The sequence below is a fragment of the Liolophura sinensis genome, chromosome 1, assembly GCF_032854445.1.
Source record: "Liolophura sinensis isolate JHLJ2023 chromosome 1, CUHK_Ljap_v2, whole genome shotgun sequence".
Classification (NCBI taxonomy): domain Eukaryota; kingdom Metazoa; phylum Mollusca; class Polyplacophora; order Chitonida; family Chitonidae; genus Liolophura; species Liolophura sinensis.
In genome coordinates this window covers 77,832,903-77,857,789 of record NC_088295.1, presented here as the reverse complement: position 1 = coordinate 77,857,789, position 24,887 = coordinate 77,832,903, and the positions used below count along the sequence as shown (strand labels likewise).

General features: G+C 37.9%; 2 protein-coding genes across 5 annotated transcripts; one reads left to right on the top strand and one right to left on the bottom strand.

The window, feature by feature from the left end:
* Positions 1 to 9,772: 9,772 nt before the first annotated feature.
* On the top strand, positions 9,773 to 14,873 carry LOC135464308 (uncharacterized). The gene is made up of 8 exons (XM_064741750.1): positions 9,773 to 9,876; positions 10,402 to 10,465; positions 10,990 to 11,081; positions 11,653 to 11,771; positions 12,980 to 13,072; positions 13,652 to 13,764; positions 14,199 to 14,279; positions 14,714 to 14,873. Exons 1-8 carry the CDS (start codon positions 9,773 to 9,775, stop codon positions 14,837 to 14,839), a joined length of 792 nt encoding a protein of 263 aa, XP_064597820.1. The 3' UTR covers positions 14,840 to 14,873.
* Positions 14,874 to 15,988: 1,115 nt separating this feature from the next.
* On the bottom strand, positions 15,989 to 24,373 carry LOC135461579 (uncharacterized). Of its 4 annotated transcripts, none has more exons than XM_064738739.1 (10): positions 24,146 to 24,373; positions 21,524 to 21,630; positions 21,174 to 21,257; positions 20,952 to 21,015; positions 20,517 to 20,608; positions 19,626 to 19,744; positions 19,068 to 19,160; positions 18,468 to 18,580; positions 17,953 to 18,030; positions 15,989 to 17,661 (listed from the first exon to the last, which is right to left on the bottom strand). In XM_064738739.1, exons 1-10 carry the CDS (start codon positions 24,248 to 24,250, stop codon positions 17,536 to 17,538), a joined length of 981 nt encoding a protein of 326 aa, XP_064594809.1. In that variant the 5' UTR covers positions 24,251 to 24,373; the 3' UTR covers positions 15,989 to 17,535. The 4 variants fall into 4 exon arrangements, with proteins under 4 accessions (XP_064594809.1, XP_064594810.1, XP_064594811.1 ...); XM_064738740.1 differs by having other exon boundaries at positions 21,524 to 21,633; positions 24,146 to 24,277; XM_064738741.1 differs by lacking the exon at positions 24,146 to 24,373 and adding an exon at positions 23,701 to 23,876 and having other exon boundaries at positions 21,524 to 21,633.
* Positions 24,374 to 24,887: the final 514 nt, after the last annotated feature.

The window sequence follows — 24,887 nt, the reverse complement described above, 5'->3', positions numbered from 1 at the left end:
AACTTCAGCGTATAATCAGCTTATATTTTATAATGCAACGGCTGCAGTGCAGCGTTGTTTGCTGTTAACAAATAAACAGCTGCATGCAATGGACAGAGTGTAGTCGAATTTTATAGTCTTCTGACCATTTCAGTCACAGAAATATAAGGAATTATATCTACATGTATAACTAACTAACTAACTAACTGAGTAAGCTAATAACTATAATTAATTCACTGTAATTAACTGATCAACTAACTAACTCAGCAACTGAATAAATAAATTTATAACAAAAGCAACGTTTTAAGATATGTTATCAGAGCGCTACATTTTGCAGCAAACGTGGAAGTTTGAGAAGATACAGAAAGCGTTTGACATATCATATACATTACGTGTGTGTTCTGAATTCAGTCGGTGTTACGAGGTGATCTATTGTGTATTTAGATGTAAATTTGGAAGACGAAAAAAAGTTATTACAATGTAAACCTTTTGATCACCGCGTTGTATTTTGTAATATACTTGGAAATTTGCGGATAAAAAACTTTGATATATATTTTCTGAATGTAACAGGTGCTGCGAGGTGATATTTGATGTAAGTTTTGAAGAAAAAAAAAATGATTAGATTATGCGAATTTTATTATTTATTTATTTATTTATTTGGTGTTTTACGCCGTACTCAAGAATATTTCACTTATACAACGGCGGCCAGCATTATGGTGGGTGGAAACCGGGCAGAGCCCGGAGGAAACCCACGACCATCCGCAGTTTGCTGACAAACCTTCCCACGTGCGCGAATTTTATTACATAAAGTGGCTGTTAAATACGTGGCTATACATGCATGGAAACGTTGGTCTAATCTCGACGTCATCTTGTCTGGACGAGACAATGTTTTATTTCTCATCTCTTTTTGAGGCTCTCTTTCCCCTTACGTCAGTATTAACCCTTCAGGCCTGTCAGGTAGTCGGAGGAGGGTCGGTGGTTTACTCCGGTCCTCCTGTTTCCTGCACCCATAAACCTGACCGCCGTCATGAGCCCAAAATTCTTGAGCACTAAAGCATTCTTGAGCAAATTGGGGGCAGTCCATTGTTTAGTGATTAACGGGCCTCCTTTCACTTCGCTAGGACAAATTGTACCAATAGAACCTTTGTAAATGCTCTCACTCTCACTCTCGCTTAATTTTTGCGGCCTTGATGACACCCGTCGACTGTAAGCGGTCGACGTCGCGGCCCATGACGTTCGTCAAAGACAAAGCTGTCGTCCAGTAATTTGGTTTACATACCGATCTGTTCGTCATACGTGGTAAAGTTCGTCAGTATATTGTAACAGATCGTTGGTTTAGCCCGAACACGGCAGACATCATAAAAGTCAAAAATTCTTGAGAATGGCGTTGAACAACGATCAACCAGTCGGTCATCCTTGAGCACATTCATGAAAACAACAATCAAATACATAAGTGAAAGAAACAAAACAACAACAACAAAAATGGCGATATATCACGCCAGTGTTAATGCCAGTATGTACCTATCCATGCCTGCTGGGGTTTTACGTCGTGTATAGGGCCTACTTAATAATTGTTCAGTCCTATGAAGACCATTGCTGCCAGGGTCATGTTAAACTTTTTTATTCACCCATGAGTTTGAGTGTGTACAATGCATATGTTGAGGTCTATGATTACCTTTTGATATAGTTTTCTAACGGCTTAAGGGTGGTGTGGAAACTATGTACTATAAAATGTTTACACCTTTTCTGACTGCCTGTCTCTGTCGGCCACAAAGCAGTGTTCATAACCTTTTTAAATTATGGTTTTGAATTGATACCTGCTACATGTCTTCGCCGTGGAAAGTTACAGGTCAACTTCCAGCAGTCGATTGTTCTGCATGCCTTATATAAGCGGAAGGTGGGGTGGGGTTGGGGGACTTCAACTCCGGTATATACAAGTACATGTATATTGAATAATTGTGATCTCCGTTACAGAGTTTTGGAGGCGGAAGGCCTCAAGCAGTGTACCATTAAAACTGTCTTAGAAAGTAGAGGTTATACTCTCATCTATATACATTGGAACCTTCAGGTGATGCATTAATTTGGTTTATTATGTACAAATAGTGAAACATCTATATTGAGTTACAAACGAGGCATTTAGTTATACAACGGGTTGATAATTTATGTAATTGATTTAAAGTTACAATGCAATGGGCTTTCCCTCTTCTGTCAGACATGAATGTTCACATGGTTATAAAGATTCGCACAACAGACACGTCTTTCTAATAGCATAATCTAAACACCATGAAAGATACATGAGAAAAACGTCATCTTTAAGAAGCCGTAAAATCAACAGTATATGCGAACCAAAGAAATTTGTTTCCAATACAACGCTTGTTTTCGTCGTCTTGTTTTTTAATTTCTAAAGGTAAGTAAATATTTCTTAATATTTAGGTATATGTATATATGCCTGCGTTATTTTGCTGTCATGAAACATTGTATATACAAGTTTATGCGTGATTTGCGAGCAGCGAAGTGGAGACCCGTTATAGATAACCGTTCTTAATGTTAAAGTTTGAACTATTGTTCATAACCCTATACTATAGGTTCAGACTGTAAATACATATTAGGCGTCACCGATGACGGCCACTGTTGCTTAAAGTCTGAGCCGAGATATACCCAGGGGATGGTGCTTACGTCACTGATGGTACATTACACATCTATTTCCCTGTGGTATAATGTACCAGATGGTCTGGATAGAGTATTCATACATCGATGTCATTAGCGCTATGCTGATGAAAACATATTAATGTGATATATAGCTACGACGCCCCAGTTCTTCCAGAAACTACCAGGGGCGTGCTTTTCACTGATTATACATTTGCACTCAGCTAAGTAAGAGTAGCTGATGAACAAGACCGCTTGGTGTTAGACAGGTATCTACGATGTGCGGTCAGGCGAGCACGTGTCTCTATGATAGAAAATTAAATTTTGTAAGTCTCACTAACTGAGATGTACATGTAAGTTCCAGCGACATAAGAGCACTCAAGAAACCTGCTGAGATATTTTGCTAATTTTTTTTTGACCTTATTTTTCCTATAAGGTATTCAAATGCTTGGTGTGTATGTATACAGATTTTAAGTATACACACTTGTTATATACGATTAACCTAAGCATTAATGTCATGCAGTTTATAATGTGTGCGAGTGCTTGGCGTGCCAGCGCAGCGCACTGACACAGGAGCATCTCACCAATACGATCGCTATGAGTTCAGCTTCAGCTCATGCTGGCTTCCTCTCCGGTAGTAGGTGAGAAAATTTCCCAGCAACGAACGAATGGTCTTGGGGTTCTCCCGAGCTCTACCCGGTTGCCTCCCACCATAATGTTGGTCGCCGTCGTATAAGTGAAATATTCTTGAATATGGCGTAAAACAGCAATCAAGTAAATAAATAAATCTTTAGAAGATCATCAGTTTCAAAACTTAGCTGTTAACAATTGTTACGAAACTTGCTTGCATTGAGAATAATGTAGCACATTACTTTAGGGGAAAAGTAATCTTTGATACATGCGGAACAGATATCTATATAATACAGAATTACACAATGGACAGAAAGATCAATGACCCGACAGTTAATTCCAATGGAACTTGAAGAAAAAATTTTGGACAAAGAATTATGATATCACTATTAATGCCTGGAAACGTGTCCAAGGCCTGGCCCCTTTGCAATGTTTCCATGTGCATAGTTGTCAATTGATATTGGATGACAATGTAGCATTTAGAGCATTTCTGTACCAGTGAATTGCAATGAACTTCACTGCATTTGTTTTACCTAATGCTGCGTAAACCATGGTGTTAGGGGACGTATAAGTTGTTATTATGTAATCATTTACTTGAATTAAAGCCTAACAACCTGCGGATGGTCATGTGTTTTGCCCAGGCTCCACCCGGTTTCTTCCTACAATAAAGCTGGCCGCTGTCGTATAAGTGAAATATTCTTGAATATGGCGTAAAACACCAATCAGTATATAAATAAATTAAAGCCTAAGTAACTGATATAAATTGGCAAGAGGCCGGGTTACGAGCGACCATTTGCCAACCATATCACACTGTCGTGTTGTCGAGACACAAAAAACCTTTATTCTACCATTCTTTGTAATGAGAGGCCGTACGTGGGAAGGTCTGCCAGCAACCTGCGGATGATCGTGGGTTTCCACCGGGCTCTGCCCGGTTTCCTCCCACCATATTACTGGTCGCTGTCGTTTAAGTTTGTCCAAATTTGCACATCCACAGTGACTTGTGTATCAGCAGTACTCACATGTATACACAACTGTGTTACATGAATTACACAATTTGTGTACTGCTGGTTCACAAAATCATGTGGATGTGCATTTTTACCACAATATTGTATACCACTAGTACACAGTAGTTCTTAGAGAGTACACCTAGTGGTTTCCATCATCATATACCACGAGAGTTTGGACGGAATGTATTACTGCGTTCAGTTTCATTATATTCACGTGTATATCATACACATTTGTATTAAAAATGATCAACCGTGACACCTTAATGCAGATGTCTTCAATGCTTACACGCTTTTCGTTTGTTCTATTTCTACATGCTAGTATATAAGCGATGCCAGTTAAAGGATGTGGCCAGGTCATGGTCCAGTCAAGGAGAGAAGACCAATGATTACATGTACACAACAGTAGCACCATCAACCAACCACTCATCACATCTAGAAGTGACTGATGCGAACCATTAATCCATTCAGCTATGTGGCACGAAATATCAATCACCACACTCACTTATAAGGGGCTAAAGACCAACCATCACACCCAAAAAGCTACCACAAAACTGTCCGCCTCGAATAAGCGAGAGCCTTGGGTTCAATTTCGGGTCGGGTAAGAATTTATTTATTTATTTACTTATTTGATTATTGTTTACCGTGGTACTCAAGAACTTTTCACATGTGATTAAGTGTGCTTAATGGTGCAGGAAACTGGACTGCCCAAAATAAAAACCATCGACCTTTCGCGAGCTATGGACGAGCTCTTCCACATGTAGCATGTGTCACATTACTTAAACAGTGGTTTCCAGCGAACTTCATGGAAAACCACACAGGATAGCACCATCAGCACCATGAACAACGTCTATAGCATGCCTACCTTTTAAAGTCGGTGTATGTATACTGCATTTATGCCTACAGACATCCGTATACCAGCCGTCAACCAAGATGGACGTTCCAAGGTCAATAATCGCAAGGCCAATTCCCAAAACGACGTTTAACACAAACTACCAAAGAAATAAGAAAGAATATAAAGTATGAAAATAGGATGGACTCCAGCTGACTGTAAAGAGAAGCAGTCATCAATTTTCAGTGATGTTGCAAAGATGCAATGTATGTTCTAGGCGAATAAGTGAAATCCTTATTCAAACTATGTACCATGCTTTAATGTATAAGTTGTCTATAATAAAAATATGTATTTCAGTTGCGCTTTGATTAAAACTGTACATATATCCAAAATGGCGATGTAATGCAAAACGAAAAATATGCAGCCTCTAGATCTGGGTTTAGCGGAATTACACACAATCATGAGGCAGAGCGCCAGAGATTCTGGACGCTTTGTCCACATTTACTTACAAAAGAATTATACTCATTGTAAAATTTAAGAAACTTTGAGTGAAGGCGTTTCATGGAATAAACTTGACACACTAGCTTTTGCAGTAATAACTTGTCACGTGAGTTGAATTCATTATGGTGGGAGGAAACCGGACAGAACCCGGGCGAAAACCCACGGGCATCCGCAGGATGCTGGAGGACCTTCCCACGTACAGCCGAAGAGAAAGCCAACATGAGCTGGGCTTGAATTCACGGCGCGCACATTGGTGAGAGGCTCCTGGGTCATTGTGCCGCGCTGGCGTGCTAACCCCTTCGGCCACGAAGTGCCCCAGCAGCCTGTTACAAGGAGATCCGTTATGATATGATGAAACTATGTAATACTGAAAACAACGTTTAACCTTTCAAGACAAAGAAACCACCACATCCTACCCAATCCAACCAAGGTTCGAAGTTTCTTCCAGTTTTCCGCGTATCTTCTTTTATTCCGTGTTTCTTCTTGAGTTCCGAGTTTTGACCTGAATCCCGAGTTTCTACCTGATACCGGAGTTTCTTCCTGAACCCTAAATTTCTTCCTTAGCCCTGAGTTACTCTCCGAATCCCGTCAATTAAGCCATCGTCAGGCCATGCGAAAAAAAATAAAACTAAACTTTGAGGGGTCTGTAGTCAGTGTTTGGTGACGGGATGGGCTTTTGTGTTTGATGTCTTGGGCAGGGTGTTCCAGTGTAAGAACATCACCATATGCATGGCCGCGATCATCTTGAATTTGACATAAAGTTCCAAATCAAACAACAAAGGTGTATCTGCAGTGACGGATCCAACTGACCTAGATACAGATAGGATGCAACATTGAGTTGATAAACTCTTAATATTAAAAGGCAATAATATTAAAGTCAATATCCTAACTTAACTATATATATACAGGATAACACTCTATGCAATCCTTTCTTTAAATTGTGAATGGCTTTAATGCCTGTCAGTGTTTACTTGAATGACGCGTTAGAAGCTAAGTCTTTGCAATTATCTAAGGTTTGCATACAAGATAGGTATACATATGCATAAAGCAAAGTTATAGCAACTCGATATTCATTTTAAAATGCTCATCTATAAACAAAAATTGTAACATGCAATCATTTTGACTGTAAAACAATGAGATGTTGACATTAAAATAAGGTCCTAATAAAGTAACTAATATCAATACATAAGAAAACGTTTGATGTGATAAAAAGATAGGCTCTGTTGACATGAGCAAACCATAGCGATCCTGTGTAGTAAACCAGATGGAGATGTTCTGGTCTGTACCTGGAATGTTTCGCTGCATGCATCACTGCTGTTTCACTCTATGGGGCATCCAGAAAATCCATCCGTTTGTAATTCCCGACGACCAATGTACAAAGGACGTCTCAACACAGCACTGGGCGATTAGCACTTCCTCTTCTTCATATTTGGCTTGCTCCCATTCACCCCTAAAAGAGGGATAGTAAATTTTCGGAAAACATTCGGTTACTAACCACACCGGCCTGTCCAGTTACTCTTATATAATGCTTACGGTTCTAGATTGCCAGACAGAGAAAATCCCTATGCTGTCGATCATCCCAAAGGGTGAATGGGACCAATTCATGACTATACGAGCGCCAACCAAATATAAAAAAGCGAAGTGATAGTCGTCCAGGGCTATCTCAGTAATAGTAATTTAATAATTCTCACGAACATCCAGAATACACCAACCCTATAGGGTAGGCTAAAATGTGAAGTTACTGTCCTTAACTGGTGTCATCGTCACACTGTCCTCGTGCTTTCGTATGACATGGCCGATGGGCCTGCATTCTAACAGTTCACCAGCAGACGGTGGCATACAAGGAAGTACAAGTGGATCAGAATGCAAAAATAGATGTCCTAACCTTTCTTTGGATTTATCTTCTTCCAAATTAATTTGAGTCGTATTCATAAGCTTTTGGGATTATGATGTAAATAAACACCTGATTTTTGGGCAATGTTGTCATATGTTAATGTTTGAACAAAAATAATATTTTCCCCCAACGTAATGCATATCTGCACTACAGACATGTTATGGCTGCCTCAAAATTATTATTTTTACATTCATAATTATGAGAAATCATGATTATATCTCTATTTCCTTGCTCTAAAATAAGTGAGACATGGTACATTGAAATTTATTTATTTGTGTATTTTTATCAACCTTAATTTGTTTGTGAACGTATTTATGCGGAAACTTTAATTCCATGTTTGTTAAATGATGTATTAAATTGTTCGCGGTATTTTTGTTTTGCACGCATCTAAAATATGCCTCATAAACCTCCATGCAAATGACTGCAGTTCTTTTTTTGTCTTGCTCTGTAACAAGGTACAACTTATTTTTTCGTGTGTCATAACATTTAACAAAACCCATATGAATGAAGATGCGCATGTTTTCTTAACATATGTATCATATTTTTTATCACGTTTTAATACACCTCCATTGTGCAACTCTGTAGGCTTGGAATGGTTTTTCTATTTTTATTTTGTGGCGAATGGAATTTTAATTGCATTGTTATTTTTTGGCGTGTATTTTTTTAAAGCATGTTATCCTCAAATACCTGCGGATTGTTTTGGATAACTTGACCAAACTGAAAAGTGTCTCTTAGCCAATGGCGATTCCCGCTGTTCTCACAACCGCTGACTTCCGCTATGCCTGGAGTCGACAAGAGAATCGTGAGTCTCCACAGGAAGATAGTCGATCATTCCCCCATCCTGCTACCATGTCCAGTCCTGACCTCATGTGGTAATTACTGACTTAATGAGAGAAAAACACACAAGCTTAAGTGCACGAAAGCTGTTCGAGAAAATTAACACGAGTGCGATTTTTATTCCTTGTTTTGATACATGTCAATATCATATCTTCTGACGTCACGTTCAGGTCGTCTGTTCGTCTTTATAAGCAAGGGAGTTTGGCCTAATCCCCATTCTCTTTTTCGTCTATCTCCAGTGCGGATTTCTGCTAGAGCTTCTGTGCTCATACATCTCTCGTCAAGACCCGTTTGCAGCAGTTGACCAACAAACACAATGGCTGTTGTGAAAGGATTATACACACTGTGTCAGCGCATTGGGTTGCCCAGGAACGTTAAGCTGCTGGCCTCACCTTTCTGTAACACGACAAACAAAAGTTTGGGATGCGGCAGCAACTTCACGGTAAGCTTGCCTGTTGTATTCGATATTTTCTGTGAGGATAATTATTTGGGATTCTGTCTTGGGATAAAACAAGCCCTCATGCATTTTATACCAACCGGATCACTTTATAATTTCATTAATTTTGATTAAATTTATATGATTTATTTGCTTATCTGGTGAGTAATGATGAAATCAAATTTGGGTTAAAAAAACAGGATTTTAAAAAGTTCATTGTGATAAAACTTCTTCACACCGTGTAAAACACAGCTCTATATAATCTTTTAACTTAATTTTTTTAATAGCAGTGCTATAAAAAATAACGGAGTATGTATTATGCCAAAAAAAAAAATTGGAATTGATACTTTTAGATTATATACCCTTTTCTGTGGCTGTAACCCACTTACTAGTTGTAATTAATTATTCGAATGCAGTTACATGGACAAACCTGAGCTCTCTCATCCTGGTTTGTCGATATTTCAACCTTCTCAGTTTTGACTCTCTTTCCCTCCCTAGTCACTACGACATAATTTTCCATCATCATCTATCGCTTGTTCCATTCCTAATCATGCAGGAAGATCTTAAAGCTACAAAGAGATCTACTGAATGATCCTTATGTTAGTCAGTTTGAATAAAAACGTATATATAGTTATGCATATATGTATGTATTTACATGTAATGCCTGTTTGTGTTCGTCGTCAAGGCTCTGCGGTCTATTGCCACTAAGGCGGAGATTGATGTGGCAGAGTCTGCCTACAGACAGCCCGGGGTTCTCTCAATGCCCGACCCTGGCAAACTGCAACATTTCAGGTAATATAAATTTCACCGCCTTAAAGCTTATTTTTCATGCAGCGTATCCAAAAGGATAAATCAGATTTCCATTATTACTGACTAACTCATCTCCACAAACCCAAGACTACGTGTATCAAGCTGTCAGGAAGACAAATTTTCATGACTGACAGTAAAACTCGGCACAGAAGCCAGAAAGAACTTTGAAAGTATGACTGTATCGTAAGTAGTGATAAATCTCAATGAACATTCGATCATTATACAGGGCTAAACTGAGAGCGGAGGAGCTGACCCCTGCCTCGGATGTCCTCCCTATGGGGACTTACACCTTACCACATCCTATATGGTGAGTATGGACTTTATTCAGTGTCCCTCATTCATTCACTTACCCCAATACCATATGGTCTTATAAATACATATATTGATGGTCATGCCTGAGAGTTCTGTTTTAAACGTATTAAAAGATTAGAAATCTAAGGAATATTTCGCCTTCACAGATGGAGAAAAGGAATTAAAAGTTTAATATAATATATATACATTGTTTAACGACGACGTGTCTCTCATTCGAACCTAATCAAATCGGTGCAAATGCACGTCATTTACTATTCACAACATTTTACCTAAAATAATCTTTTAGACAAATCATGATCAGTTTTAGTCCGAAACACAATTCAGGTTGGATTTGTGATGGACAGATCCGCATTGACGAAATCGGGCTTGGCATGGAAGATTTCTTGTTCATTTGGACGGGTTTATAAACATTTGGTTATATTTCATTGGATTTTTGCTCCATGCACTTTGTAGCAGTTGCAGCACAATAACGGATGAAGTAATGGATCTAATATGAATGATTCTTATTTCATGACTCCAGGTCAGAGAAGGAAGTGGAGGAAGTGCGGATTACACACAATGAACCAGACACTATGGTTGACAAGGTAAGGTTTTCTCTGACAACGGTTAAGCCTGTCTGACAGCCCTGAGGTTTTAAAAAAATGTTAGGCTCTCAACATTTCACACCACATTGCTCATAGGTAAATAAGTCAGCTCTTACTTTCGTTTTTACCAGAATTTCTGTTAGAAGTTATCAGCAGAGTTTTGGACGCAGTTCTTTGCTCAAAACGGATGTATTTTCGGTATACTAAGTATGTACGTATAATGCTATGCGTGCTTTGTAAACGCTTCTCAAGATGATCATTTTTTAAAACACGGTTAGCGTGATCACATTGTCCATCTCCACTCAGCATCAGGTTTTTTCTAACGGTTGACCATTATCAAGGTTTTTCATATTATTTCATATTATTCATTACAGTTAACAACTGGCAGTCATATTGTTGGCTACGGTTCAGGAATCTATTGCTCGTAAAGGTTGACCATCAATATTACTGACCGTCACATTATTCATCACGGTTAACCAGCCTCTTTCTCAGGGTTGACCATCAAATTGTTCATCACGTTTCAGTTGGCGTTCAACGCCGTCCAGCTTCTGAGGAAAAGTTTTGATTTTCTTTCCGGTTTCAACAGAGGAGATAGAAACGAGAAAATATGGCTAAAGTAAGTATTATTAACCTGATAAGCTAAATAATAATAGTTCTGCATGAAAAATAGCGTTAAACTCCATGTGCAGATTCAGCAGAAATGTTCGTGTAACATCGCAACACTTGTAGTCCAGCGGAAGTAAACCTGCTTAGACAAACGGCCTAATTCCAATGTAGCGGCAAAGACAAAATGCCATTATTCCAACTTCTAGTCTGTAGATATAAATAGGGCACACAGCTAGCAGTTCCTTTTGTATTTGAATATATTTTTGTTTATATCATAAGAGAGGAAGGTATCTAAGGAGATTCTGGAGTCTCAGCAATAATTTCTGGTACAGAACACCACTCTTTTCAAGAGTTTGATATACGTTACGCTCAACACTTTAAACTTGCCTGTCCTCTCCTGTTATGGGTGGAAGATTTACTAGCAGCCTGCGGATAGTCGTGGGTTTTCAGAGGGCCCTGTTCGGTTTCCTCCCACCATAGTGCTGGCCGCTGTCGTGCAAGTGAAATTTTCTTGAGTACGCCATAAAAATCCAATCAAATGAATAAATGAATAAAATCAATCTTGCCTGTTATTGTTTTAGTCGGATTTGCTTCTTGGAGACCGTAGCGGCCGTGCCCGGTATGGTGGCCGCCATGACGCGTCATCTCCACTCCCTGAGACGGATGAAAAGAGATTACGGCTGGATCCACACTCTCCTCGGTAACTATTTGTGTGATAAGCTAAAATCGCCATCACAGGTACTTGTTGCCAGATAAACAAATTAATTAGTTAATTTCACTGTCAAGGTTCTTCTATGTTATTTGACCCGTGGAAGAGGGTAGCGGGGCTAGATTACAGGATAAAGCTCACAAAGTTACAGCACGTTGCTCTGTTTCAACCAAATTCCAAGCATGTAGAATCAGAGTCTGCATTATACTTGACTGAATCAGGAGGGGGTATTCGTTGGAACAAGTGCATGGGAAACCAACTGGATTTACTCAAACTGAGGACTGGGGATAGTGTATGTGGCTAAGCAACCCTCTTTGGTTTACACAATGTGAGCACCACAACAGACTAGTATATGCAGTGTGGCAATCTGGTTTGCGTAAAAAATTTCCTTAGTTCTTTAAGACTGTGCACCTTGTCAATATATAAGGTTGAACACTCCTTTGTATTTACTCAGATGGAACGCAGAAGACATAAAATAGTTAAAGGAAAATCGAAGTAGGTATCACTTAATAGACCACTTAAAACTATGCGTAAATATATACTTTCCTTTATTTTCTTAGATTTTTGTGAAGAGAGAAAAAGATGTTCAAAAGTTTGAATCTAAGGTGGAATTTTAGGAACTCTGACGTCACGGGAAGATTTCTCAACTCTAATTACCACCCTGAGTGTTGGAATAACTCTTTTTACCCATGACTAAAAACAAAAATTCCCTTCCTTCCGGTCATGATGGCTCATAAAGGCCACCATAGAATTCAAATATTTGAATGCATTTCAGCACTCTTCAAAACATCTAAAAAAATAAATGAAAGCCTTTTTACGCATAGTTTTCAGTTGTCTTTATGGTGAACCTTACTTCATATTTTAGCTTTCTGTTACTTTAAGGCAAACGATAGAGGACATTCAACGAAGGTCATATATCCGATAATGTAGGGTCATATGCAGTTGTTGTCTCAGTAACGGATTTGTTCTCACCATGGCTAGCATTAAATTTTAACATACAGAGCAAACCCTTGAGGAACTCATTGGTAGAACCATGGAATCCAGAAATCCTGCGAATACATTCAAATACAGGACCGCATCAATACATAGGACGGTATGAGAAATTCATGAGAGCTCACTTAAATTGCGGGCATTCTTGTTGTCTGTGGGTTTGGGTAATCCAGTAATGGAATTAACCTTCCTCTTCACTATGTTTATAGAGGAAGCAGAGAACGAGAGGATGCACTTGTTGACCGCTCTTCAGTTACGTAAACCTTCCTGGTTCTTCCGTTTGGCTGTGGTATGCTCCCAAGGTATGCTATAATGGAATAATTTGTACATTTTCGTCAAGAAGTGTTCCTCAATTACCGTTCTGATTGTTGATTATCGCTATACTCAATAATTTTCACCTATACGATGATGGGGGCCTCCTTTACCCAGGTGTTTAGCGTGTGGCCGTGAGTTTCCGGCCGGCTCTGCCCGGTTTTCCCCTTCAATAGTGCTAGACGCCATCGTATAAGTGAAATTTTCTCTACGTATGGCGTAAAACATTCAGCAAATAAATAAATAAATAAATACACGATGGTGGTCAAAATATGAGTCGAGGAAACTCGAGTGCCCAGAGCTAGTAAACCAGCTTTGGCAAGTTGTATACTGGCTTACTTTTCCGCGTGTGACATGTCATAATGGTAGAAGACAAGTGGTCTCCAGTGAACTTCATGTTAGACTAATGTTAGTCATCAAGGCCCAGAGACAATGGAAGTAGAGGAATTTCAAATTCTGAAAATGGTATTGCACTCACATCTCGAACGTGCCCAAAAGATTTATACACCTTAACTTGATAAATACCTAAAGATCTTATGTTTCATTTGCTTAATTTGTCTGTATTCCAGGTGTGTTTGTGACCATGTTCAGTGCTTCTTATCTGATCAGTCCCAAATTCTGTCATCGATTTGTCGGTTACCTGGAGGAAGAAGCTGTCAAAACCTATACAAAGTGTCTGGAGGTAAGTATACATATTTAGCTAGCTACAAATCTGTAAGTGGTTGTATATGTGCACTGTAGAGAAAACATTCCTTCATGCAGATGGCGGATATTCTTGGCAAAGTTTAGATGTTCACATGTTTTATCCTAACATCTTTGCAGTACATGCTCGAAGTGGGACTGTGTTGGCCTCTTGTGTGTTTTAATGACCAAAACCTAAGTGTTATGTTTCATGTATTGTATTTTCAAGCGCCTTTTTTATGCGAAAATGTGATGGATGGCATGGTAGGTCTTACACAAATGAAAGAATCATTAGTATTAAGGAAAGTGACGGCAAAGCATGACCGGTGTATCTCGATATTTTCGACATCGGTCAGTATGTACAAAGCTACGTCATTCATGGTCACACGCCCTCAAAATAAACTGCCTAATAATAAGATTTCATTATTTTTGTAGGACATAGACGGAAATGGTAGAATGAAGGTATGGAGAACGGTTCCTGCCCCAGAACTTGCTATCAGATACTGGCAGTTAGATGTAAGACTTCCTTTTTCTTGTATATTTTAAGCTTATTAATTTTATGAGTATTAAACCCATTATAATAGAGAAACATTTCAGTAAAAATCTATACTAGTACTATGTTTTATATATAATGTCAGGAGAATTTCAAATTTGACAGATTATTCTCTGACAAGGTGTTTAAAATGTACGTTGCTCTCGAATGCCCATCAGCTTATTCCTTGTATGAGATAGTTGAGAAACGTATGACATATTAGAAGTTACTAGTTTTGTTTCCATCCTGATCCTCACATGCAACGTTTATTTTGAACAATTTATAAGAATAATATATAAATCATCAATCTCGGGTGTGGGCAATGTTGTGACAACATTTATATAACCTTAGCTGTTGTAAAAAACTCACAATATACCTGTTTACTTTTTGAACATGGTTTTTGTGCTTGGTTTCACAGAGCGAGGCTTCTATGCGTGACGTCATCTTAGCTATCCGTGCTGATGAGGCTCATCATCGGCTGGTCAACCACACGTTTGCTGCTCTCAGGCCGAATGATTATAATCCTTATCCCCCGGGATTCTGATCTGTCACTCACCAGTTCATCTACTCAGCTGCGAGAAGATACTCACGGGCGGAGTCAGGAGACGGTGTACACCAAGCAGATCTCTCCTACATACGCGACTCCCTTCATCCAAGCAAGGTGTGCCATATCATACATATATATATATATATATATATATATATATATATATACATAGCTCATTTACATTTAGCGAATAGGCGAGCACGGTTGTCGTGGCTCTGCACGCGTGTTCCAGAAGAAACTGGGAGATTGTCGAAGTATATAGTAGAATGGTAAATCTTACGAGGTTACAAATGTGCACTTGTAACCAGATAAGATTTACTGCTAGAATAGTCAAGTTGGTTGATAAGCAGAATCGAACATGTAAACCTTGAATGGTAACAAATGAGCACTTGTAACCAAACAAGATTTACAGCTTGAAAGGTAAAGTTGGTTGATTAGCAGATTGATAAATCTTGCAGGGTTGCAAATGTGCTCTTGTAACAAAGTGAGATTTACAGTGAGGCTGAAAAAGATATCTGCAAATTTGACTATGTGATTGGGAATGTAAATAATATCAGGATGAGTTGTGAAGCTTTATTTTTTTTTATTATTGAGCGACGTCTTTTCTCACGTTATTACATGTATTTAGGCGCGCACAAAACCTGTACAAATACTGTGTAACTGGCGTCAGTTTGACGTCGTTCAGACGCCGGTGTACTATAGATGTTTGCTGGACTAAATTAGGAAGTTTTATCGCGTACAGCTTGACCATGCTTTATACATGTAATGCCATGTTTTGCACATATTTACGTCATTTTTTGTTAAAAGTTTACAAGGATGCAAAAAAAAATCCCGACGCAGTCCTTCGCATTTCGCAGACTTTAGACTGATACACGCCATAGTGTGTCTGAGAAGGGCTGTTGTTGGAGTATACTGCAATCCAGACTTTTTTGGGGATAAACATTTCATGGTTGCATACTTTATAAAATAAACGCACTGCTGTAAATAGTTCGATGAGCTTCTTGTTTTTGTATATTTGGTGTTAATGTTTATTGCCTTTGCGGGGAAACTTTAGTGGGGAAAAGTTCCGCATTAAAATTGAACATACTGAAAATTGTAAATTAACAGAAGTATCAGGAGTCAGACAGAAATTGTGAAGTCAATAACTATAATTAGATATCGCTGGGTGCAACTTTATTAGGTTTGTCCAATTAAAAACATTCTCCGCTCTCATAAAACCAGTTAATGATTAATAACCAGAAAATACATATTCTTCTGATCGTTCTTTCTCAAGAAGACAAAGGCTATGTATTGCATGCAGACATATTTTCAAAAGCCACAAATATGTTTTGTTGAAATGAAAGACGATTCCGTATCACTATGTCTTAAACCTGACATGCTAAGGGAAACTGTTACCCAGGTATATTTACAAGCACCAAAGTTAAATAACAAGTACAGGTAAATGTTAAGGACAAACCATATTTATACCAAACAATTATCATAACGTACAAACGTTTCCAGACATACACAAACAAAACCTTACAAAAACATACAAAAAAGTCTAAAAAGCACAAGAAATGTGGAGAAAAGGGACATTTATGAGAGTGTTTTTGTTCCAGTGAGGCTTTATAGGTCCGTAAAATATGCGATAATCATGATGAATGAACTAATAGAAATTTGTATCAAAACCAATACCAGGCACAATATTAGACAGACAACATCACCAATACCACCTTCAAATAAATATTGATACTAAATAAATATTGATACTACAGTATCTCAGTCTTGAGTCTCAGGCTTGAAATTACTGTACTCAGCAATGCCTCATTGCTATATTTTGCTGAGTGTTAACAGGTAGAATGAATAAGTGATTATGGCTTAACGCCACACAGGCAATATTTCAGCGCTAGTCAACAGGTAGACATCGACAAAGAAGCAATCTTGCTTTTTACAGTGAGGTACAATTTTCTCCTTTCAGATAATTTGACGAATCATACTATAATGGATATTTTCTGTGTTCTACCTAGAAGGGAACGTGTAATTGCTTTGTTTTCAATTGTGTTAGATCACTGTTTTTTTAGGGGAAGGTTTCACTCTCCTAATTACAATTACTTATTGGGGAAAATTCCCAGAAGATAACCATCGGTCTTTGTTAAGAAACTGAGTTTTCAATCTGTGACGCACAGATTTTCACCCATTGAACGAGCTCAGTATGTACGCCATACTGGTGTGTGGCAAGTGATCTCCAACTGCTTTATGCAAGATCATTTAGCGACTATACGAGAGGCAGGGAAGCTCGTGGGTTTCCTCTCCCAGGCTGAGATTGAAGCAACACCTCGTGTGCTTATAGTAATAGAATATGATGCATCTGCTAACCAATCATCAGACCTTATCCTATGGAAATGTGTCCCTGTCATGGTTTTGAAGGGAAGGTGTCACTGTGCTAATGGTAGAGAGGGATGCTGGTGTTTGCATTTGTACCGCAGTTATCACCGTCTTGATTTGCAAAGATACTGACAGAAAGATTCCACTGTCTAGCACGACCGATAAACCAGCACACAATATAACAGTAGCCAATATAAACCACTGGCGCTCCTGGTTTTTGGAAGGCTAACCGTTCGAGTGGGAGTGGTATTTAACTAATAGCACTGCTGGTGTCCACTGCTGGTGAGTACGTCTCATTAACTTTGAGGTGCACAAAATACAAAAGCCTGCTATTTTCCAGGCTTGTAAGGGTTATAATCGTCCTCCTTTAATGAAGCCAAGGTATGGTTAACTGTTCGGTGATGTGCCTCGTCTGCCCGAATGGCTAAGATTACATCCCTCATGGTGCTGTCAGGCTGAAACAGGGAAGACAGATGTACATTGCTTGAAAAACATCATACATACCCTGCAATGATGCAGACCGCATATAACAGCAAAGTCACGTCGAAAAACCATAGCATGAAGAAAAGAAAGACTCGTTGGTTCAGTGGGTACATTATCCTTCGTTAGGTACTATAGCACCATGCCTATTCAACATCTAGCTTCTGCTAATCTGTTTCGATTTTACATCTCAGAGTCTGTCAGGTACTCGGTGAGGTGACATTAAATAAAGATTTTGAGTTACAGTAAAAACAAAAGGTTCTTACCGCAAGCTGCCAATATCTGACGGCCAATTCCGGTGCAGGGTGTGTTTTCCAGTGGGTCATTGGCCCATTGTCAATGTCCTGAAATGGCCAAAACAGTCATGAATGATCAAACACTGTACACTGCCTACCTAAAAAGGAGACTGTACAAACAATACTGATTAATACTCAAAATCAAGATCCCGCCCAGTTTTCTCAGTATTCCAAAACTTCTGAATAATGCGCCAAAACAAAAATTCTGCAGATTTTCAAAGACTCTGCGGCAAGATAGTATCCTCCAGACCTCTACCAAACAAATATTGAATTCCAAATCAGGGTTAATCGTCAGTGCAGTGTATCACATGACCCAGAGTAATATTAGGATTGTGTCCTGGTAAAATCTGCCTCCGCTGTGCTGGTGTATAGGGTAACGACACAATCGTAGTAAAGTAGTTCTACCGTTGTTTGAATTCTGAAGTTTCGTTTTATTAATCTTTTGTTTATCCTTCACATGTGTACTTTTGTGTCAAAACGAATACCTCTAAGCATTTTGTGTAGGTTTTGACTGCCTCTTCTTCCAGGTACCCAACAAAGCGATGACAGAAGGTGGGGCTGATTAGGTAGCCAGCACTGAACATGGTAACAAACACACCTGTAAAGAACATATATAATATTCAAATATAATTTTATTTATTTATTTATTTGATTGGTGTTATACGCTATACTCAAGAATATTTCACTTATCCGACGGCGACCAGCATTATGGTGGGAGGAAACTAGGCAGAGCTCGGGGGAAACCCACGACCATCTGCAGATTGCTGACAGGCCTTCCCAAGTACCGTCGGTATTCAAATATATATAGAGAACGGATAATGACGTGCGTATGATAGAATGGTCTCAATCATAAGAGTTATCCAAAACACTACATGAATAAGATACCCTTTATCGTGAAATGGCTAACATCTGAAGCTGAACTGAACAAAGTTCTCTTGCAATGCATGAGTAAAACGCTACTTTTTTGTTCCCTAAATGTCATCGCAAGAAGACATGAAGGAATAACAGACTAAACGATTTGGAACGTAATTACTGTAAGCAGGAAAGATTCTCCATCATATCAGTCCAAACAAGTCTTCATTTACCTTGAGCAAACACAACAGACAGTCTAAATACAAGAGACGGTTTCTTCAACTGCATGGCTGTCATCAGATGCATCCGCTCATTTTCTGCTTCCTCTGAATGAGACAAAGAAAACATGCCATTAAAGAGAAGATAGAAAACAAGTCACCAATAGTCAAGGTGAGTTCATGATTACCTCAGTGATATAAAACATAGTAAGCCTTACCTAATGAGATCTAATATAAACAACTATCCAGAAGACAGGCAGTTTGCATTTCCGCTTCCTATCATAGGTTTAAGCTTGAGAATTGTCTGGGTGGACATGACATACCGTCGCGATTCTACAATAAAGTTTTCTGAAGCAGATTAAAAATGACATATAAGATTCTCATTTTGCATGAAATCTCAAAATGTTGATCAGGAAGTTAATGTCTTGTTTCTGATAAGCAGGTAACATTACAGAATGATTCCGCAATTCACTGATGAATTAAACTAGGCCTTTGTTGTCTGAGAGACAACAATAATAAGATTGTGAATCATTCCAAAGTAGGTATAAAACTTCTTCAGGGTCTGAGGCTCACCGAGGAGAGTGTGAATCCAACCATAATCTCTCCGTAGCCTTCTGAGAGAATGGAGATGCCGTGTCATGGCTGCCACCATGCCAGGTACCCCGGCCACAGTCTCCAGGAAGCAAATACGCCTGGCACAAACATGATACATACAGAGTTATTAAAATGAAGAAAACTAAAATATGATACATCAAAATGAAGAAAACTAAAATCTGATACATATACAGTCATCAAAATGAAGAAGGCTAAAATATGATACATATACAGTCATCAAAATGAAGAAGGCTAAAATATGATACATATACAGTCATCAAAATGAAGAAAACTAAAATATGATACATATACAGTCATCAAAATGAAGAAGGCTAAAATATGATACATATACAGTCATCAAAATGAAGAAGGCTAAAATATGATACATATACAGTCATCAAAATGAAGAAAACTAAAATCTGATACATCAAAATGAAGAAGACTAAAATATGATACATATACAGTCATCAAAATGAAGAAAACTAAAATATGATACATATACAGTCATCAAAATGAAGAAGGCTAAAATATGATATATATACAGTCATCAAAATGAAGAAGGCTAAAATATGATACATATACAGTCATCAAAATGAAGAAGGCTAAAATCTGATACATATACAGTCATCAAAATGAAGAAAACCAAAATGTGATACATGTAGTCATCAATTTGAGTGCAAAGACTAGAGTACAAAATATGGAAGTCAATGTCTATTTATTTGTTGTGTTGAAAATGAAAATAAAAAAATCGTAAGAGGGTGGATTTCATTGCTAACTGATAAGAGGGAGTCACAGATAGGTAGGTTGTTTTCTCGTCTCTATAAGATAAATCTGTCCACTAGTTATTCATGGACATCCTCTTGTACTTACATCAGCCATTTCCTCTCGTTTCTCTTTCCTAACTTGAAACCTGAGAAGACATCAAACCCAAATCTCAACATCTTGACCGCAGAATAGGCTGCCTGAAAATGGGATACTTTCATTATTAAATATGGCTACCCTGTTGTGGGTTAATTGCTTGATTTTAAACAAACAACATTTTGGAGGTAAATATGATAAAAGACATTTCACATGGGGTGGTTACAAATGTGCATGAACTTGTACAAATTGAAGAAATGTAGATAAACAGGCTGAAAATTCAGTTTACCTGTCAAAATGTGGTAAAGGGCTCAGCACATAACTGCCATTATAGTGACATATGTAGTGATTTTGTGTTGTACAGTATATAATCCATGAAGACGTGAATCGTATGTAATGTGACACATTATACATGAATACATACTGCAAGGAAGCAAAATGAATCACCTTGTCTACAAAGCCTTCTGGTTCTTTATGGGTTATCTTCACACTAGTCAACTCTTTTTCAGACCTAAAAAAGGAAAAGAAACATTTTCGAAAAAAAAAAAAAAAAAAAAAAAAGAAAGTTAAACCATTTTTAGAGGCCATTCGTACTGAAATCCCTCTTCTGGTAATGGAAATAGAAATTAACATCAAGCGTACAGATAAAGGAGTGTGGTTAGTTCTTACCAAATTGGGTGTGGCAGCGTGTGAGTACCCATCGGCAGTTTCTCAATGGCTTGTGTGTCAATTTGTTTTCCCCCATCTGAAACCCTGAATGCAGAGAAAGCAAAATGAGAGTTTATATACAATAGTGATAAAAACCATAAATTGTATGAATGTTATATGTAAGCACATTTTCTTTCAAAGGAAAATTTTGTTGATAGAAACTTCCCTTGTTAAATAGTATGAAAAGAACAAATATCACACTACCATAATTACCAACATATGAAGGATTGGTTGCACTGGTGTGATAAATGAAGTCATGGTTACGCAACACCCGTAAAGTTCATAAGGTGAAAAATTATCCAAAAGTTTACCTGAAATGAGCCAACTTTTCAGGGTCAGGTATTGTATTGTAATCTCCATCCCTGAACTTTTTTATGTTTTCCTCAACATCAGATTTTGTTGCCGCATGTCGTATAGCCTACTGACAAAATAAGGTAATAAATGACAATAAAAGACAAAGAATGACAATAAAAGACAAAGAATGACAATAAATGACTACTCAACCTGAATTCTGATGTGCACATAGGGATAAACATGCAAGGAACATAACTGATATGTAAATTTCAAATCTTTAACAAAAATATCATACTCAAAAGTAAACTAAAAGTGTTGTTCAAAAAATATTTTTAATCTGAGAATTCAGATTTTTTTTTGATTTTTAACATATTATTAACATATTTCATAAAATGGAATCAACTGAAAAATCATCCATCTTTTCACAAGGAGACTGTAAAATTTATTTTGCTGGATGCCATTTCCATCAATTCGCCAGAGTGCCTGTTGGCAAAGTGTGCACCTTTTGTCTTCCTCGTGACATGAACTGCTTATGACTATACGTTGCTTACGCCATGCCACAAGTGATCCAGACCATCAAAGTCAATAGAAATATTTAGCGAAAAAAATGACATAGAATCAAACGCTATTGCTAAGTTCTATGTGTGGAGAGGAAGAGGATTTGAAAGGGACCTCTGTTAGATGTTGAATAGTTAGCATAACCATGTTTAACTCATTAGGCTACTATGCATAGAACTTTAATGGTAGAAAAATGCACCTGGCGTAATTCTCAAAGGAAAAAGCTCATTGGTCTTTCTTATAAAATAACTTGACCAATAATCCTTATATCATCACCAAAATAAATCTGCCATGTTCAATATCATAATAAAGATGCATACCAACTTTCAGTGAAATGCATTATAAAGTAACTGGAAAATGTGTGGAACACCCGGTTATATATTGAGTGAAACTGGCATAATACAAAGAAAACAAAAAACAGCAGAAATTCACAAAACATCGCCAATATCGAACTTGTTCTGTATCAAAATTTACAACGGACACCTGTGCAAAGTTTCAGTTGAAAACCTTACAGGTAACAAATAGGCAAGTAAAACTTAAGGTGGGATAGCCAAACAAACAAAGGGACTGACAGATGAGGTAAAAACTAGCAGTGACCTCAGTTAGGGGAATAACATAGCCGGCATATTCTTGCTAACACTTGAAGTTGAAGCTTTTTTGTTGGAATAAAGAAGCTTAGCATGCATATTAAGTAATTTGAATACTATGTCCCACTTCGGTGCAAAAGGATAGGTATATTTTTTTCATGTATAAAATGGAGGAAAACTTTAGTGAATATGAAGTACAATTACTAAAGAATATGCCTGTGAAAAACTGGAGTGATGTGATTTATACTTTTTCTTTTACCAGAAGACAAAAGTACAGTCATAAGAAGGCTATTTTAAGGCGTTTTCCTGAGGAAATTCCCTTCATAATAAAAATATGATTACATGAACCAAAATCATTCCCACTTTTTTGATGCCTAATTAGAGAGTTGTAAGCTATAACAAAGTATCGTATTGGTACACATAACCATCTTTTTATGTGTACAAAGTTTGGAAGTTTATTGGAACTCTGCATCATTCACCATTATATTTCACGGCTTCTAACATATTGCCTGCCTTAAAACACTTGTGCTGAAAACCATATGCCATGATTCCTGTCATTCAATGTTTTTTTAGAGCTTAACAAAGAAAGTTTATTAAGAGAAAATAATCTGAACCACCCAGAAATTTTTTTTATATTTCTTCATATTTTGTCAAGCTATATATATTATCAGTTTAAATATATTATAGTAAATCTATATACATTATATTTATATATAAATTATATATTATATTCTACCAATGAAAGCACAATGCTGTTTACTTCAGCTAACAGCATATTGTAATATTACATTCAAAAATGGGTGAGTTGGGGGGGGGGGCACCTGTTTATCAGTTTAGTTTCGTGTTAAATGTCTATTAAAAACACTGTCAGAGATTCACGGTATAATCCATAGGACAAAACTTGTTTCAAATACCAACATTAGACGGAAAGGGATATTATCCTGTGCATTTAACGGGATACAGTAGGCTGATGGTTAGAAAAGAAAATTTTTTGATGGGCTTATTTCATCGGCTACACCTATTACATATAAACAACTTCAACCGCACACCGGGGAAGCCCTTGCGTCATTTCGCAGTAGATCTGTCACTGTGAGCAGGTTGGCAATGGGCGCGATAGGTGGACTATAAGATAGAATCGCAGATCTTAATCGCAGCTTTCACAAAAACAGCTAACGTTCGTCTTTAAATACTACGGTTTATTACTGTATACTGGTATGCTACGGAACGGGCACCTGTCCTTCCGGTCGCCCCACAACGCCCTTGACAACCTCTGTAACCACCACGGTGCATTTAAAACAACGAAAACGGACACAGGCTACCCAGCTCACATGCTACAACCCAATTCTTTATATCTCGTTGGTGTATGGAACGCTCAAACACAGATATAAATATATATTCAAATTTTTAAATTTATGACATCAGTCATACGTAGAAACGCTAACCCGAATCCAAATAACGTGATGTTAACCCTATCACCAAGACGCAATATCTCACCAGTGCTTGTGGTGCTCTGATACTGTGGTATGCTGTTACGGTCCGAGTTCTGCACAAAGGGCCACCGACACACTTGTACAGCGTAAGAACCACCCTCACAGACATGTTTTCTCTGGAAATTGCGACCTATACATTGGGCGAAAGAGCTCTGTAAAGGACTAGAAAAACAGCTGGAGAGATGATGCAAACATTTATGAAATTTCAGAACGGAAGGATCTTGGACCGCTATGTCGAAATTCCGACTACACCATTGGGCCAAGATCATCACGTGATAAATGTACGTTTGTAAACATCGTAGAAGTCGAAGGACCGCAGGCTAAGCGTTACTTGATTAGCGGTTTCCGCTCCTTTCACGATTACTTATTTTGACATGCCTATTTTGGCAGGGGCTTGTATTAAGATTATGACAAATATATTTATGTACCATTTTGCACCATACCGAAAATAAACAATATTCAAAGAACTACTGTGGTCAGATTTAGTTTTATGAAAGTTACCAATATTTCAATTATCATTGGCATATTTATCAAATGTTGCGAAGATTCATCCGTTTCACTTGCAGCAAAGAAATTCCCTTTTCAAATTTCAAACTAGCAAAATAAATTTCTGTTATTTACAGACATCGATGTGGTGAAGTTTTTCAGTCCAGTAAATCGAGGTCATAATTTTACTATGTCTTGGAGTGAATAAACAATAAAGACCGCGTCCGGAAAAGTTGAAGATTGCGGTAGGCAATGTACGT